The 18,788-nt window shown below is 45.8% G+C and overlaps 1 protein-coding gene across 2 annotated transcripts in view; it reads left to right on the plus strand.

Moving 5' to 3' along the window:
* The first annotated feature begins 7,367 nt into the window (after positions 1 to 7,367).
* ZNRF2 (zinc and ring finger 2) overlaps positions 7,368 to 18,788 on the plus strand; it is a 188,212-nt gene continuing 176,791 nt past the window's right edge. Inside the window, exon 1 of one of the 2 annotated variants that reach the window (XR_003854562.1) lies at positions 7,368 to 8,837. Coding sequence is in view for 1 of the 2 variants with exons in the window: in XM_029589363.1 (XP_029445223.1) it covers positions 8,318 to 8,837 (520 nt within the window). In the remaining variant the exon portion in view is untranslated. The remainder of the gene's footprint in view (positions 8,838 to 18,788) is intronic. The other variant, XM_029589363.1, reaches the window with a different exon arrangement.

An 18,788-nucleotide genomic window follows, 5' to 3' on the forward strand; every position in this document is an offset into this window, starting at 1 on the left:
CACACCTTGAATTGTGTGCACAATTCTGGTCGATGCATCAAAAAAAAAGATATGGTTGCACTGAAGAAAGTGCAGAGAAGGACGAAAAAATGATAAGGGGTATGGAAAGGCTACGAGGAAAGGCTAAAGAGGTTAGGGCTGTTCAGCTTGGAGAAGAGATGACTGAGGGAGGTGTTACAATTCTGCCCTCCTGGGCAGCTTCTTACCCTTTCTTCCCTCTCTGCCGCTCCCTAGCATGGCTGGAGCCATGCTTATTTCTTCCTCTGCGGTCTGGAGGCCGCCGACGCTCTACACACGCGGCAGGAACCGTGCTTCTGCTTCTTAGTGGTAGGAGCCGTGCCACCCAGCTTTGGCGGCAGGAGCCACGCTATTTTTAGCGGATGGGGTTGCCAGCGTTGTCCCAGCGCAGCAGGAGCCGCGCTGCATCATTTCTGTATCCTTTTCTGAATCCGTGTTGATTGATATGTAGTATGTTGTTATCTTCAATATAGTCGGAAAGTTGACGAAGTACGACTGATTCAATGATTTTGGCTATTGATGGGAGAGCAGCAATGGGTCGGTAATTTGATTCATCTAGTGGGTCTTGATTTTTTTTTCTTGGTAAGATGGATGTTTTTTTGAGATGCGGGAAATATACCTTGTAATAAAGATGCATTTACTATGTCAGCAAAAGACTGAGCAATGTGGTCTTTGATGTTTCTAAGTAAATAGCCAGGACAAGGATTGAATGGGCTATTAGATGGTTTTGATTTTGTTAGTATGTTAACTATAGTACAATTTCACTTGAGTAGCTCAGTATGTTTATAGTTAGTTCCTGGTTTCAGTCCATCTTTATTTAACATTTTTTCCATTTTTTATCAAGCAATCCCATATGAGCCCGTAGCTTTATTTTTAAGTCCCTTCATATGATTTTTTTACTTGGTGGTTAATTTTGCATTTATCCTGTCATAACACCTTTGTATTTTTCAGTTTATATCTTCACAAGCCTTGAGTGCCAGCTAGCCCTGGCGCATAAAATAGAAATTTGTCTTCAGAAAATACCTCTAGTTACATCCCGCAGGAGACCTTTACATTGCTGTTCAATGACAACAAGTAAGCATCATCTTTTTTATGATGGTAATCATAGACTACAATTATCCTAGTCATTATCATTCTTTCCTATTTTTTTATTTTCTTCTTTGCACATGGATCTACATTCTAATTCATTGTGTTCCATTTTTTCATACTGTCTCTATTAGAATCATACCATTACCATATACCCACTTCTCAGTACGATGCCAATAAGAGTCCTGTACTCATTCGCAGCAGTAACTACTATTTTTAATATATAGAAATGTCATTTTATTTAATTTTATATTTTTCTAATTTTTATTCTTATTTTCGATATTTTTATCCGTTATTTATTCACATTTTACATATGCACTAATTATAATCAGAACACAGTTCATAGTCTTATTATCATGATTTATTAATAATTTATAAACATTTTTTTACACAGTCCACAGCTTTCCCGAAAAATTCATTGGCAAAAGTCTATCTTCAGATATACTTATGTCATTCTTACAAGGTAAAATTGTCCATTTGTTCATGTGATTACATACTGAATCCTTTAAGAGCTACATTTGTACAACATATGATATCCAATTTATATGTTTCATTTTAAATGTTGCACACATAGTTCACTCCAACTGTTACCTTTTACGTTTTTTAATGATTTTTGTGAGTTAAGATGTCTTGCATTGTTAAGTCATTTTGTTATTTGTTTATTGTAGCCCCTGAGGCTACAATAAACAAATAAGGGGGTGAAACTCGGCCTGAGTTGGGCATTTTTATTTTGAATTCACAAGTCTCCTAATAAAGCATCTTAACGGCATTTTTAGATTGCCTTCCTCCTTATTTTATCAACACTTCATAAGGCAGTGCCAGTCCCCCATTAAAGTTAAAAAGGGACCTGTTCCAATCTAAAATCTCTGGAGGGGCAGGCAGTTCCATCCGGAAAAAAACTGAAATTTAAAGATGATGCATCGCCACCACCTGTTTCTGACCCTGTAGTTTTTGAGGTGAGGGAAGGGAAGGCTGAGTCATGCAAGACAAAAGGGCAAGACCCAAAAGCAGCAGTGCGATAGCAGACTCTAGTTAGCGCTGAAAATGTAGCGCAGACACTGTGGGGTAGATTTTTTTAAAAAGCGCATTCGTGTACTTTTGTTTGCGCACCAGGCGCAAACAAAAGTATGCTGGATTTTAAAAGATACGCGCGTAGCCGCGCGTATCTTCTAAAATCCTGGATCGGCACGCGCAAGGCTGCCGATTTTGGGTAGCCGGCGCGCGCCGAGCCGCGCAGCCTGTCACCGTTCCCCTCCGAGGCCGCTCCGAAATCGAAGCGGCCTCGGAGGGAACTCTCTTTCACCCTCCCCTCACCTTCCCCTCCCTTCCTCTACCTAACCCACCCCCCCGGCCCTATCTAAACCCCCCCCTTACCTTTGTCCGTAGATTTATGCCTGCGAGAAGCAGACGTAAATCTACGAGCGCCAGCGGACTGCTGGCGTGCCGTGCTCCGACCCGGGGGCTGGTCCGAAGGCCTGGACCATGCACCCGGGCCGACACCTCGCCCCCGGTCCCACCCCCGAAACGCCACGCCCCGCCCCCGAAATGCCGCATCATCGGGTCCCGCCCCCGACACGCCCCCTTCCAAAAACCCCGGGACCTACGCGCGTCCCGGGGTTCTGCGCGCGCCGGTGGCCTATGGAAAATAGGCGCGCCAGTGCGCAAGGCCCTGCTCGCGTAAATCCAGGCGGATTTACGCGAGCAGGGCTTTTAAAATCCGCCCGTGTGTTTGCTTCTGATTCCGATGAAGAATCATCTTGTGTGGGATTCTCATTATCAGAAATGGAAGAAGTAAAAGCTGAAGAAGGTTTAGGAGGATTAGTTAGTTCTGTCTTATCCTCCACTTCAGTGCTGCAGGGGAGAGATGAAACTGATGATGAGGAGGAGGAAGAGCAGTCAGCGCAGGCAGAGAATGTGACTGATGCCCCTGGCATTGCTTCTCAGGGTGCACTCACTACTTCAGCTCCAGTGCCAGCATCCACCCCAAAGGCTATAGAGAAGGGATCACAAAAGAAATCTGCGATCTAGAGCCACTTTAAAGTGATGGAGGACCCGTGTTTTGCTCAGTGTAATTACTGTGCCAGGGCTATTAGCATAGGCAAGCAAATGGGACATCTAACTAATTTTGGCATGATGCATCATATGCAGAAGCAACACCCAACAGTATTGCCATCTGGGGATGGTGGCATTACCAGTCAGGGGACCCCTTTATCCAGGCAGCGTAAAGTGGTTGAAAAGTATCAGTCACCCTATGCCCTCAGCCCCTTCTAGCAGTCAGGTGGCAGGCCAGCAGCCCCCTGCCATGTGTCTGAAGCGACAACCTACCATGGAGGAAATGGGGTGGTGTTCGGTAACGCTATCCCAGGGAAGGAGGCACGCAGCCTCAAAAATTGTAACCAGGAGCATTGCGGAAATGATTGCCCTTGATGACCAGCCCTTGCAGATAGTGGAGAATGTGGGTTTCAAGCATTTGGTGAAGGTCTTAGATCCAAATTACAAAGTCCCCTCCAGAACCACATTTAGCAGATAGGTCATCCCCAGCCTGTACAACCAGTGTCACAGTCGCATCCAAGTGCTGCTAGCTAAGGCACAGGGGAGTGTGCATTTCACCCGCGATAACTGGACCGCACTGAATGCTGCAAACTCTTACCTCTCCCTGACAGCACACTGGTGGGACCTGGCTGAGGCAGGGGCAGGCAGCAGATCTATTAGTGAACAAGTATCAGGGTGGAGGTGGGCTTTACTGCACGCCCACCTGACGGACGATGCCCATACCTCAGCCAATATTCTAGCATGCATCAGACAGATGCTGGCGGGCTGGCAGCTACACCAGAGAGACAGGAATCTTCAGGCAGGGTTATTTGTCACAGACAATGGTGCAAACTGTTGCATTTGTGCCTCTTCTTGCCCCTCGCTCCACCCTCTCTACCTTGGAAGCGACTCCCTTCAGCTCTGACGGACAGATGCAGCCACGGCTTCTCCCTGCCTCTTGGTCCTGGTGTCCTCGGGCTGGCTTGACGCTACGGATCCGCCATGTTCCTGATGATGTAAGGGCGTGCGCGCGCACGCACGCTCCAGACTTTGTACCAGCAAGGGCGTGAACCTCGGGGGCGTCCCCCCTGTAGTGACGTCATCCATTCTCACTTTAAAAGGTCTTTGTTTGCTAACCTCTAACGAGTTAGCAAGGAACTCCAACAGGACTTGCTTTGGCAGTCCACGTACTTGCAACAACGATCTGAGTCAGCCAGGGGAATCCTTCTCCACTGCTCGGCCTTTTCAAACTTACCAGGAGTACCCACTCCACGGGGGCTCCGCTCTCTCTTCTTGATTTCAGATTGCCAAGACGGGATCCGGTATTCGCTCCTCGAGGGCCTATGACCCTGAATACTCAGAAGACTCCTCATTGCTTGGACTCGATCGCGGACATGAACACAGTAAAAGGTCTTTACTTTTGCTAACAGATCGAGTTAGCAAGGACTCGCTTTGGCTGTCCAAGCTACTCTCCAACCAAAGGATTGATTGCGGGTATTCTTTGGACCGCTTCTCTCTACGCTACTCTGCCTCTTCGGACTTACCAGGGGTATCCGCTCCTCGGGGGCCCTGCTCTCTTTTTTCTATTTCAGATTACAGATAGAAACCGGTACTCGCTCCTCGAGGGCCCATGTTCCTAAACCCTCTGAAGATTCTCTATTGTCTGTAAGCGATAGCAGATATGGACATTGTGAGTTACTATTTCAGATTACAGATAGGAACCGGTACTCGCTCCTCGAGGGCCCATGTTCCTGAACACTCTGAAGATTCTCCACTGCCCAGAAGCTACCACAGGTACAGACATTGTAAGTTACTATTTTCAGATGGCATATAGGAACCAGCACTTGCTCCTCAAAGGCCCATGTTCCTGAACACTCTGAAGATTCTTTACTGCCTGGTAGAGGTGTGAATCGGGTAATCGATCGTCTTAACGATCGATTTTGGCTGGGGGGAGGGAAATCTGATTGTTGAGTTTTTTTTTTTCTAAAAATCGTTAAAAATCGTAAATCGGGGGAGGGCGGGAAAACCGGCACACCTATTGCTAGGAATGCAATTAATGCAATTAATTAACGCAATTAATTGCATTAATTGCATCTATTAATAGCAGTACCTCATTGTGCATTCCCTACCTGAGGGTCCTTTTAAGGCTGATACCCTTTTGGGGCAAAAGAGCTCTCTACAGGAGACCTGAGAGCCTTCTGTAAGAGACAGTGAAGGTAAAAGATGTATCCAGTTTATTTATTTTAGATTTTCATATTCTGCTTTTCAGCACTTCAAAACAGATTATATTTCCCTATCTGATGTATAATCTATATTTATATCTAAGACAATGGAGGGTAAAGGGCCTTGTCCAAAGTAACAAGAAGTGACAGTGGGACTTGAACTGAGGTTTCCCTGGTTCATAACCCACTGCTCTAACCACTTGGCTACTCCACACCTCATGAGAAGCACCTACAGTATACATATACACTGGGAGCAGCAAAACATTATCTGGGCCACAAGCAAGAGAGCTCACCCCCATAAAAAGACTCCCCCTCAGGGACTAAGAGTTAAGCACAGGATAGAATTTACTAGCCGGAGCAGCCCCCGAAGATATAAATTAGTTGTGTGCCGTAAAAGGAGTAATTTTATTTATATTGATATGTTATTGATTGTATTTTTGTTCTAACTGTATTTTATTTTATTTCCTCAATCTTAAAAATATATTTTTATTTTATTCTTGATTTGTTAAGTTAGAATTATTTGTAAACTGTTTTGATCAAATTCCATTTGCTATGACGTTTTAAATAAATAAAGTTTTAAATAAATAAATAGATAACTTCCAAAAAAAGGGGTTACACTACTGTTTCATAAAAATAGTGAGGGCCCTAACTCCTGAACTATGAGATCTAGGGTATTGGCACCAAACAAATGTATTCAGCGCATATCAACTCAGAAAACAATATCTGCAATCATAAATGTCAAAAGAGCTAACACACATAGACAAAACATTAGCCAAAAATAAATAAGTGGCAGATTAAACTTGTATGAAGAGTCTCATTTATTTATCTTGTTGATACTGAGATAAAAATTCAATAACCTATGGGGCTGGCTTGGTCTGGCACAAGCTATGGTGCATGAAAGATGGGTTTAATCTGCTTTTGTCAGGACTGGTTGGGTTTGTGCACAATATGGAATGGAATATTTAGGCTGAGGAAGGGAGGGAAAACATTGTGAGGGTTCTCTAGATCTGCCATGGCATGCATGCTTATTTGGGTTGCCTTCCCCAAGGTCTCCAGTGTTCATCTGGACTCTGTTGATTGATCTTTTGCTAATATGGTGTCTCCGAGCAATCAGTCAATTTAGGAGTGTAAGTAAAGAGCATGCACCAAAGAAAAGAGCGTAAATAACTGGTGTTATGTGCTACCACCAGGGTTGACAACCTTGGTCCTCAAATGGTGCAAACAGGTCTGAATTTCAGGATCTCTACAATGAATATGCAATGAAATATTTGCATATAATGGAGGCAGTGCATGCAAATCTCTCTCATGCATATTCATTGTGGACGGTCTGAAAACCGGACCGGTTTGCAGCAGAAGTCTTAAGTTGCCTACTCCTGTGCTACCACATCCTATCATCAAAAACACCTAATAAATATCTATTTTTCTAAGGCCCTGTGCTGTATCTAATACGTCTCTAATCCTACTGAGATCATCCCCCGCTTTACCTTTTGGAGTATTTGTGCCTTCCTTGAGAGAATGGATTCGTCACTTCTGTAAAACTGTTTTAATTGCTATTATTTTGTTTCACTTCTTTTGTGTGTGTGTGTGTGAGGTAGTGGTGGAAAGTTGTAATCACACATCTTTACCTATATATACTCAGCTATCTGTTACAATACAAAGGGCATTTCTACAGTGTGCCCGACCTCAACAGGACTGCACCAGCTCTCTGCTCACTACAATGTTTTCCCTACCGTTTAGAGCTACAGGTACCTGTGCCCCCTCACGGGGTTCCGGCCAATTACAGCAGGCGTTGACTCGGACTGGGCATGGCCTATCTTTAAGGACAAGGGTAAGGGGTTAGCGGAGCAAAAGGCCTGCGCGCGCTTCGCTGTGTGAGCGCGCCACAAGAGAGCCGCGTGGCGGTCACGTTTATCAGTCGCGGATTGTACCTTGTTGGTGGAGGTGAGGGGGGGGGGGGGGGGAGTGATACGAATGTCATCACATTTACGTCAGAGAGGCGGGCCGTACCTTAGTGATGGGAGAAAAAGGGGGAGGGAAGAGTGAACGAAAAGGGAGTAATAACCATGAGTCTCACTTAATCCTTCTACTCTGCCCTGGTTATCAGTGTCCCTCCTTCTCCCTCGCTCCTGCCTCCCCTCCCGCCCGTCTGTGCATTGCAGGCAGTGGTACGGTCGGCGGCTGAGCTGTAGTGGAGTGGCGGGTTTGTTGTGTCGGCACTGGCGGTGCGCGGGGCGCCTGGAGGGCGGCCCTCTTGTCGCTGATTATGGCGGAGGGGGCCGCGGACCTGTCACAACGACGACGACAGCAACGGCGGTGGAGGTGGCAGCATAAGCAAAGAGGGGCGTGCGACTGGAGCGGCTTGCGGGCAACAGCCGACAGCGGGGGAGAACAATAGCAGCAGCAGCGGCGCCGCCGGCCTCTCCCCCCCCCCCCCCCACACTGAGGAATCGGAGAGTTTTGCCGGCTGCTTCCACGCTTGTCGTCCCCCCCCCCCCCCGCGGAGGGAGAAAAGGGGAAGCGCGAGACAGCCACCTGGCACCGGATAACCTCCAGCTACTCTGGCACCGGCCACTGACTTCCTGTATTGGAAAGTTGGTTTTTTTTTTCTTTCGGGTCTGTTTTCTTTTGAACACTTTCTTCACCCTCGTGATTGTTTCTGGCAGAGGGACTCGCTGTTATTTTTATTTTTAGCTTCTTGTTCGTCCCTTACACCGGTCCTTCTCTCCCCCCCACCCCCTGGTCTCCTCCTGCGCCATGAGCGGTCTCCCCGGCGCTGCGGCCGTGCAGTTGTTGGTGCGGGTGAGGCGGACGGTCTCTGTCGTCGGGGAGCGGGGGTGAAGACAGGAAGAAGGTCGGTCTTTTTTTTTTTTTTTTTTTGGTTTGTTTTCCTCCGGTCGGGTGTCGCTGTCCCGGTGCATGTGCCCCACCGCGAGGGGCGGGAGGAGGAGCAGCAGCTCAGGATGGGCGCTAAACAGAGCACTGGCGGCAACCCGGCCGCGGACGCTCGTGCCAGGACTTGCTCTGGCTCCGAGGTAGTGGCCAGCGGCAGCAGCAGCAACGGCGGGACCGGGACCAGCGGCAGGGTCGGCAGGGGGCCCGGCCCCGGTACCACCTCTTCGGCGGCGGTGGCGGTCCGCTACACCTCTTACGCACCCGGTGCCGCCCCCCACCACCACCAGCAGCAGCAGGCTGAAGGCACGGCGACGGGCGCCGCGGAAAGCGCCCAGCCGCAGCCTCACTCCTTGGGCTCGAGAAGCAGATCCGTGGGGGGAGGAGCGAGCGGCATCGCCGGGGGGGCCCGGGCCCACTCCCTGAACCAGTCTTCCTTCAGTATCCCGACGGGTAGCGGCACGCTCAGCTCGCAGGACTCCAGCAGCAGCACGCCCGAGGAGGGTGGCAGGGAGCGGTCCGGCACCGGAGGGGCGCCCCGCCTCCTCATCGGCTCCCTGCCTTCGCACCTCTCGCCGCACCTCTTTGGAGGTATGTAGCCCTCCCTCTTCCTCTCCCCGGTGCCTGGTTGTGAGTGAGCTAGACAACCTGGATTTCACTTCACTTTTCCCTCGGCGGCCAATTTAGCTTTTGGCAACCGGGAAAAAGTTATTCTGCATAATGACTATTTCATTTCACATGCTTCTCTAGCAACAGAAATAAGCTAAATACTAATATATATATATATATATATATATATATATATATATATATATATATATATATATATATATAGCACGTTGGAAGGTCCCTGAAAGTGAAAGCTTGAATCAACAAGAAAAAGCCCTAGTTCATATGACACTAGAAGATGAAGAAACACTTGTCTGTGGACTGGCCATTTGTTTGCTAGCTGTAATCAGTGGCTGTGTAAATACTTTTACTTACTGTTTACACAGTTGGGATTTATTTGGGTAATGTGTACAGGTTTTTTTTTTTTTCTTTTAAGCTTCATTACTGGACTGAAAGTCACTTTGAAAATGGGTGTTTCTCAGATCGGACTTCCAGGTTTGCCTGAATCCTGCTATTCTTGATGGATATAAAAACCTGAATATGCCATGTTTTAACAAGGCACCTGAATGGGTCAGCACAAGCTGTACTTTATATTCCCACCCATCCATATCATCAAATATCTACTGAAGTTGTAAGACAGGGAAAACACAGCCTAGGCTAAACACTTCATTTTCCTTGAGCAATCACAGAAAAAAGTGATCCAAGTTAGCCTCTTAGCTCAAGTGCTAAGCAATAAGTACTTTTTATTCAGGCTTTTGGAGATTGATCCACTCTTTTCATTATTTTTTCTGTCATGAGCAGTTGTAATGATCATTTTTTTTCCAGCTGGGTAGAATAGTATTTATATTGCAAATGTATTTTTTTTAACCTTTTTTCTCATTCTGTTGGTAGTTTGGTCATCCTGTTTTATGTTAAGCTTTTTGTTTTAATTTTAGTGATACTAAATGTTGGATATTTTGTCTTAAACTTTTTATCGAATTATGCTTTTTATCTGACTTTTTCTCAGTGTATTTTTTGTTTATATTTTTGTACTTTGCCTTCAGTACTTAGAAAGGCAAGTCACAAATTGAATAGATGAGTTTTCACAGAACAGAGGCGAAATCAATGATTCCGATCTTATATCCATAAATCTGACTAGGCTATCATTGAGGAGGGAAGAGTGTAAATGCTAGTGTTTTTGTTTTTGTTTTTTGAAAGTGAGTTGGAATAGTATAGAAGTGCTTTATATGTGTGCAAAGTTTTGCAAATATTTTGCTGTATGTAATATATTGGTGAAAAGCAGACCTCTGGCAAAGGATATAAGATCAGTATTCTGTACATCTGGTCTAGGTATTCTTGAAACTTGTGTGGCAGGATTTGGAATAGGTTCTGGAGTGACAGTTCTGGGTAGCATCCACTGACTGCTATTCCTTATTCTTTGCTAGTGTTAGCATTTCTGCTGTTATCAATTAATTATGTAGTATTTTGGAATTAAGGTGCCATATATAATTTCATCTCTGTCTCTATTGGTGTATTTTCCTTCTAAAATGGAAACTGTAGGGCATAATTGAAAAGAAACGTTTTTATAACAGATAAACAAAATATCCACAATAGTAAAGAGCTGAACACACTAGGCATTTAGAGAGTGATAATCATATAAACGCCTAAATCATGGCAGCCACTGTGTGCTAGATTAGGCGATTATATGATTATCTCTCTGAATGCTTAGTGTGTTCAGCTCTTTACTGTTGTGGATTTTTTGGTATATCTGTTAATCTTCTTCTTTAATTGCAAAGAAGAAAATGCATTATAACCCACCTGTAGCTGTTCTTGCTGTTTCCAGCCATACCAGGTGAAAAACATCTTAATTTTTTAATATTCAAATATCCACCATTTGCTCTCTTCCCCCCCCCCCCCCCAGAGATAGAACAAACAAGTATAAATCTGCCTCCATATACAGAAATACTCTGAGTATAATCCAAAGAGTAAACATCTAGAAATCATTCAGAATCAAACTACACATGCTATGGGATAAGGACTATAGGTGTGTGTGTGTATGTATGTATGTGTGTATGTATTATATATATCCCACACCTGCAAAACACTTTCTTGAAAATCTGTGTCTTTTCTGCATATTTTTCAAATGAACAAGCCTGGTGCAGCATATTCTTTCATCTTGTCGATGAGGGTGGATCTTCAGCTAGCAAAATTGTAGAATAGTCTCCGCTCACAGTGGTATCCGTACACCTGTCACTACTTGATAAATGTAAGTTACTATCTTCCCCTAAAATTCCAAAATACATAGGCAACACCAGAATTTGTGACCTAATGTCCCAGTTGCACCATGACACAACACATTAATCAGATAGAGGAGACATGTTTGTCATAAATGCAGACCTTTGAGAAAAATCTCATTAAAAATTTAAATTTTCACGCGGAGACATTACTAAAGATGACTTGTATCTGCTTGAAAAAATTGCTGTATTGAGTTTCAGAAAATGAAACCCCCAATTCCTGATGTCAAGATTGTAATACCTTTTCAGAAACCAGGGGTTTCATGATTCTAACAAGAGGCATGCAAAGCAGATACAGTATGACACCTGGTGTTGAATATTGAACAAATCTGATAAAAATACCCTCCTTTTTTAATTTTTTTTGTATGTCTATTATAGTTTTCTACATTGAAAGTTTTTTGTGTTTTTTTTTCTATTGAAGAGAAAAGTCAACATTTTTACTATTGGCAATTTTTTTTTCTATTGGGTAAAATCCAGAATAGACATGAGATCTTTTTCTCACCTTGCAAGACTATTCTGTGTGCGCTTTACCTTAAAATACTATTCTGGCCCTTCACAGAATTTGTAGTACTTATACTTTGGATGGTATTTGAGATTGAAAAAGCAATTATTAATCTCACTTGACCTAAAGCAGATAGTTTGAGCACCATAATCAGAATTCATTTTATATAAAAATAAAAAAAGTTTTAGTATTTGATGTGATCAAAGGTGCATTTTGTATTGTGGCAGTATCACTTATTCCTTAGTACATGGGAATCTGCTTCCTCTTGAATTTGGGCAACATATGAGAAGTTACAATTGAGGACAAACCATACATGTGCATGGATTTGGAGTGTTCAACTTCAGTGTTCAACAGGCCGATGTTAACCCACATTTGGACGCGCATTTTCGACACGCTAGCTTTACCCCTTATTCAGTAAGGGGTAATAGCAAGTCAAAAACGCGCATCCAAACCCCCCCCCCCGAAACTAATAGCGCCCCCAAATGCATGTTGATGGCCCTATTAGTTATTCCCGCGCGATACAGAAAGTAATGCCTGCCCAATGGCTGGCATTAATTTCTGCCGGTGCCGGGGAAGTGCACAGAAAAGCAGTAAAAACTGCTTTCCTAGTGTGTAGCAGATGGACTCAGGACCAATGGGTATAGTGTACTCCTGCTAGCAGTTGGAGACGGATCAGATTTCTATCTGACGTCAGCCCCTGGTACATATACCCCTGCAGGAAGTGCAGCTCTTCAGTATTTTCCGTCTCCATAGCTGTTAGGGACTATCTGCACGCTCTCACAGCGTTAGAACCAAATTCAAAGAAGAAAACCAAATTTTAAAGAAGAAACCTACCTGAAGACGAGCCCCGCTCTCCTGCAGTGATACCCTTGGGTCCCTCCCCCAGTTGAGATTCCAGAGGTGATTTCCGTGGTCCCTCGGAGGTAAGCCTCGGTCCAGCAGCCGAATCGCGGCGAGGACCTAGCCCCCGATCCTCGGGCGCGACTGAGAGGCAGCGGGTGCACCCTTGAGCGCGGCGGTGAAGGTATTTGCCCTCTCCCCCCACAGCCGGAGACCACCCGGGATGAAACCGGGAAGCACCGAAGACCAGGTAAGGTAGAAATCTTCTACTTGAATCCGGTCTCCGAGGATAGAGGAAGAGCACAGGTCACCGGCCGGGACCAGTGCCACCATGTTGATCCGCCCTAGCAGGGCCAGGCCCCGGCTATTTCTAAGGGTCTACCCATGTGGAGACCCTCCGAGGAGGTCGCCATATTGCCTGCGTGCTCGCCGTCTCCATCTTGGCCCTATTCGCCTCGCCGTTCAGCCCGAGCGCACAAAACTGAGCTAGGTGCTCAAAGCACTTGTGCACATAAGATTTACATGCACATAAAACCTTGTGCGCATAAGTTGCACATCCAGAGCTGGGCGCATATCTATGGCGTGCGCGCAGCTGTGCGTCCAAACTTGCACACTCATCTTAAGCGTACCGGAGCGCATAAGAGTTTACGTGCCGACAGCCATGGCACCATCAGAAACAGGGATAAAGGCTCAAGGCCTCTGCCTAGCATGCCACATCAGAACTGCACAAAGTGAGGAGGCCGACGCCCTGTGCACGCAGTGTGAGGAGGCCCTGGGAGATCCAGTTCAGGGCCAGTCCCACACAGGGCCGTGTACTAGCTCCTTGGGGGAGTACCCCGGACCTAGCAGATCCCAATGGGACCTCCCCACAGACGGGGACCCCCAGGGAACCAGCGCCCCTCAGCTTGGATCCAGCGTCGATCTCATGGATGGAGTTGTTCAAGGGGATTCACGCCTTTGTTCAAATGCAAACTGAACCTCCAGCTGGTCAGCCACATGCTCTGCCGGAGGACCCTCAGACCCCAGGCCCTTCAAGACCCAGGCACAGGCTTCCACTACCCAGAAGCCCCAACTATGGGGACACTGACATCTCTGAAGAGGAAGCTGAGCCCCTAGAAGAGGGGGAGCTCCTCCCGGGGACAGAGCCTCACCGAACCATGAGACGCTTCTTCACAAAGGACGAGCTCCCGGACCTGGTCACCCAGTGTCTGACGGAGCTCGCTATCCCAGGCCCAGGTACTTCGGGGGAACCTAAACCGAACCCCCTGCTGGAGGGTCTTCGTCAGACCTCTCGCCATTTCCCTTTGTTACAAGCAGCACAACAGCTGATTGACCTGGAATGGAATGCCCCGGAGTCCACATTTAAGAGAATGTGGACTCTGGGTCATTCAGAGAACATCCATCCAGGTACTCACACTCACTGGTTTTCTGTCCCTCACATACATACATAGGATCTTTCACACTCACTAGTTCTCCCCCCCACTCAACTCACTGACTCTCCCTCATATATACACATACCCACAGACAGTCACCCACTCACACTCTCTCCCTCATACACACAGCTCTCACACCAGTTATTTTAAACTTTCATGACTGCTCCAAAGTTCAAAAATAAATAGGGCTATATTACATTGATTAGGAGAGCAATTGCTCCTAATATTTCAACAGGTAACCACTTAATCAGCACAGGCAGTAATTCTATTTGCTGGTCTGTGTCATGTGTCCTCCATCCCAGGCAGTATACCACCCCCATGGCCGTCCAATACATCCAAACCACAAGGAGTGAAGTTCTTACTTCGGACTGCAAGTGAGGTCCTCCGGCAGAGCCCGAGCTCCCCGCCAGTTCCGGGGTGCATCTCACTGCAATATCGGCGTGGCGCAGGTCAGTCATCACCTGTTTCAACTGTGTGGGCTACGGAGGCCCCTCCAGTTCAAACAGCTCCCTCCCGGTCTGCTGTTCCTGGGGTGCATCCCACTGTGAAGGCCAGCATGGCGCAGGTCAAATGCCAGCCATCTGAACTGGAGGGGTCTCCGTAGCCCACGCAGTTGAAACAGCTGATGTCTGACCTGCGCCGCGCCGACACTCGCAGCAAGATGCACCCCAGGGACAGCAGAACCGCAGGGAGCGCAAGTTCCGCCGGCAGAATACGAAACACCTGCGCAAACCATGCTGATTGGGAGGAGGCAGGGGGGGACGGCACGCGAGAGGGAGAGACGCTACATTCGCTCCATAAGACGCACCCACATTTTCCCCCCATTTTTTGGGGAAAAAGTTTCTTATGGAGTGAAAAATACGGTATTTTGAATAAGTAATTTTTGAATTTACAAAAACTTTTTTTTTTTTAAAACCAGTAGAAATATATGAATGCTGTAAAAGCCATTTTAAAAGTTAAAAAATAGTGTGTTTGGCCTGTGATGATTAAACTGTAAGCGGTATCCTGATACCTCCACTGATAAAAACTATCGGCTTTAGTGAGCATGCCTTTTTCTCTTCTATTAAATTATAGGATGTTAGATTCTATTTAATTATAGGAGTGTGAGGTTTTTTATTATATGAAACTAGGTTCTAGCTCTTAACCTCAAACTCCTTCAGGTACCAGGCACATTGTAATATACACACAATCCTGCCAAAAACACACTTGGAAAACTTTGTAGCAAACATGCTATTCCATAATAGCATCAACACCTAGAATTCACACGGCAGCAACCTTACCTCTATGAAAGGCAGTACTGCAAATATTACTACGGGCTCAAGAACACCTCTACATTTCCTATTGGGACAACAAAATGATCCTCAACTTAGTTATACATGTAGAACACAGAGCCCACCAAAAACAGAATAGGTGACCACAAACTAGAAATAGAAATGTGCTAACCAAAATTGTACTGGAAACCCCAAAAAACATACCAGGAAACTATTGAGGTCTGATCATTCCGAAACTTTTGTGGATAAGTGGGGGAAAGGCTTTGGTATTCTCCCTCTTCTTATACCCATCCCTAGGACAGACCCAGCACCTTACTACTCCACCCTCCCTTGGATGGACTCCATATTCTCCTTTTTCCCTCCTGTAGGTGGACTAGGATTTTCTCCCTTCGCACCACACCCTCAACTGGGCAAACCCTAGCAGTCCCTCCCCAAAGCTGAATTCCCCAGCATTCTTGCCTTCCTCGCATATGCCCTTGCTTCTTTTTCAGATACTTAATTGAGTGGACATAATGGGATCTCTGGCAGAAATTTGGAAGGGGATTCCTAATTACAGGTCTCCTCCCTCTCCCCATGGCCCATTCCTTGCTTCTGTACCTATTACCGTTGCCCCCCACCTCAACCTTTTTTCCAGTCTTTTTGGTATAGCAGGTCCAAGTTTATGGAACAACTTACCCATGACAATCAGCTCAGAGAATAATCTTAAGTTTTGAGCTGCTTCCAAAAACAATCTTTGCTCCCAAGCTTTCCCAGATCACTGAGGGCTAGGAGTTGGCATCATCTGGGCACTATGTACTGTGCTTTCTGTTTTTGTAAATTCATTGCAGATTTATTGTGGGTTTCTATGCTACTTTACTTATCGTTCAGATTCTACCTTTGTAATTTTTGTAATGTTTAATTTGTTTATTCTTTACTTTAGATATTTTGTCTATTTGTATTTTGCCGATTTGCTGATTATGCGTTTTATTATCCACTAAGATTTTCTGATTAGAGGACTACAATCCTTTTAAAAAATAAATCCATCAACCTTCCTGGATCCTCGCTTCCCTCCCCTACCCATCAATCCCTTCCTTTTCTTTTTTTTCTTTCCATTATGCTCAGTGGATTATAAGATCAAAATCATAAAATCTAACATTTATACATGAAACAAGCAAATTAAAATCCAAAGACATGATAAATAACATCAAAATAATCACATATTAAACTAGCAATGTTCTTTACAACTGGAAAATAGCTTTCTCTCAGTTCACTGCTGCTAATCCAGTCGGGGATCCCTTCAGGCATGCTGAAGCATCAACATCATCTGGCAATGAAACCTCCGCTGAACCTCCTTCTGAAGGAATTCTCCTGTCTTTTGGACTCAGCATGGTATCGATGGCCAGGAGACAGCAGCAATCCTTCTTCCATAGGAGCTCCCAATGGCACACCAAAGGACTTTTTTTTTTTTTTTTTTTGTGTGACATCTTGATGGAGGACAAACTGGTAGGTAGGACCTGGAGACAAAATTACATAAACTGATAATTTCAGAGTCCTCCTTTTGGCTGCTGTATCCCACGATGCTGCTGACATCCAATGGAAACAGTTTGAGGAGCCTTGCAAGTGGTGTGATCATGCAGCTGAAGGATGTTCTTCATATTGAGGAGGCAGCACATAACCAGAAAGTTTGACCTGATACATGCCACCCATTCTAGAACATCTTTCTCATGTTTGGGGACAAGCACTTTCCACTTGGATTCATTTGGATCACTGAGGTCAATGTTGACTAGTCAATAGTTGGGTGAATGAAGGTTGGTAAAAGTGAATATGGTTCCTTTATTAGTGATGTACTTACACTCCACATTAAATTGTTCAACTTCTGCAATAGAATAATTGTTGGAATCCTGTTTGCCTCCTGCTGTGGATCACGGTTCATTAACTTGTTCACTGAATCACACCCTTCCCAAATAGATAGAAAACGTATATCTTCTATTGTCAGATACGCCACCAATCCATTTGGGCTGGTCAGGATACTCTGCTTATGAGATCATCTTAGACTTGATCAGTCCCCAGAACATGCAGTCCCCTTTCCAGCATATTCGGAAGCTGCCTATCATCCTCCATCTTCATGAAGTAGATTGAAGGTATAGCCTCGCAGGGCTAGAGTGCTATCCTCTGAAAGCTTATTTGGGTCCAGAAACACTCTGGTTTTTCTGCTCAAGAAATCCTGTACTTAGAGCACTCACTGGTTCTGCAACCCAGAATTGTAGCAATGCCCTTCTTAAAATGGCAGCTGTACTTGGGGTAGTAATGTAACTGCCAGTCACATTCATTCTTGGATAGGGCACTCCTCCAGAAAGGTCACAGTAACTTTGTTCTGTGCTTCCATGAATACCTTTGTTTGCTCACTGTCAGGGTCTTCAAGCCATTTATAAGGATCACAGATTTTGCACCCATGCAGTCTTCTACCTGTTGCTCAGCAGCTGCTTCTACTGTGGTGTTCTACCCCTTCCCATGCTATAAGAGTAGAGCATGGTCCCAAACTCCTATAGCCCAGTGTTTCTCAACCACTAGTCCATAACTGGCAGTTGTTTTTTTTTTCTGTCCAAAGAGTAGCAATCATTGCAGGAGAAAGCAGACCCACACTGCAGCTGCCCTTTGAAGTTTTAACAGGTACAAGTTCCTACCCAGTAGCCTGCAGCTATGAATGGGACATTCTCTACTGTCCTGAACCACCAGGTTGAAATGTCCTGGTAGCAATTTTACTCCAGGGCCTTCAGTACTGCATACTTCTTGGATCCTGTGTTCTTTATTCTCCTTTCACCTTCCCCCTGCCTTCCTGGATCCTTTCCTCTTCTCAGCCTTCCCTTCCCTCTCCCCCTACCCCAGTCTGAGTCTCTCCAGCCCTTCACCTCACCATATTTGGCTGTGTGCTCAGCCCAAAGATATCAGGTGGCAACGGGCTCTATTCTGTGCACTTCTGTAAAGGCCCTAGGCAGCTGCCTTGCTTGACCCTCCTACTGCTGGCCCTGTGTGGGGATCTGGCCCACTGCTGCACAGCATGCCTGTACCTCTTTAGGCAGCATGAGCAAATTCAAAACTTGCAGGCCAGCACTTAGGCTGGTGCTCTCACGAGATCATTAGCAAAAGTGCTGGCCCCCGAGGTTCGGAAATCATGCAGAATGCTTTGCCATTTGCATGGTTGGAAAGAATTGGCTAACCAGGAGGGAAAAGGTGGGGGGAAGAGGGAGGAGATGATCAAGCATTGTCTGGTGGGGGGAAGAGCCAAATCTCAGGAGGGCAGGGCTGGGCAATGTGCAGCAGCACTTGTCCTGCACAGCTGGCTCCTGCCATGGATTACAGCAGCATGAAGGAGGGGCTGGTAGTGCAGCACCTCCAGGACAGTGGTGCTTATGGCCATAAGCTCACTACAGCTCTGTCCATTGAATTGGATCCCATCAGGGTTTTCTTGTGCTTCCTGGGCTTCAGTGAGCTATTAAATTTGACAACATTTAGTGGCCTTTGAGGACATTACTGAGAAATCTGTATGCTGTATAAATGGCAATGTGGTTAGTGCAGTCCATTAGAATTTAAGTGGGAAATAATTAAAGAAGACTGCCTACAAGAGTGCTTCAAAA

This window comes from Rhinatrema bivittatum, chromosome 2, assembly GCF_901001135.1.
Source record: "Rhinatrema bivittatum chromosome 2, aRhiBiv1.1, whole genome shotgun sequence".
Taxonomy (NCBI): domain Eukaryota; kingdom Metazoa; phylum Chordata; class Amphibia; order Gymnophiona; family Rhinatrematidae; genus Rhinatrema; species Rhinatrema bivittatum.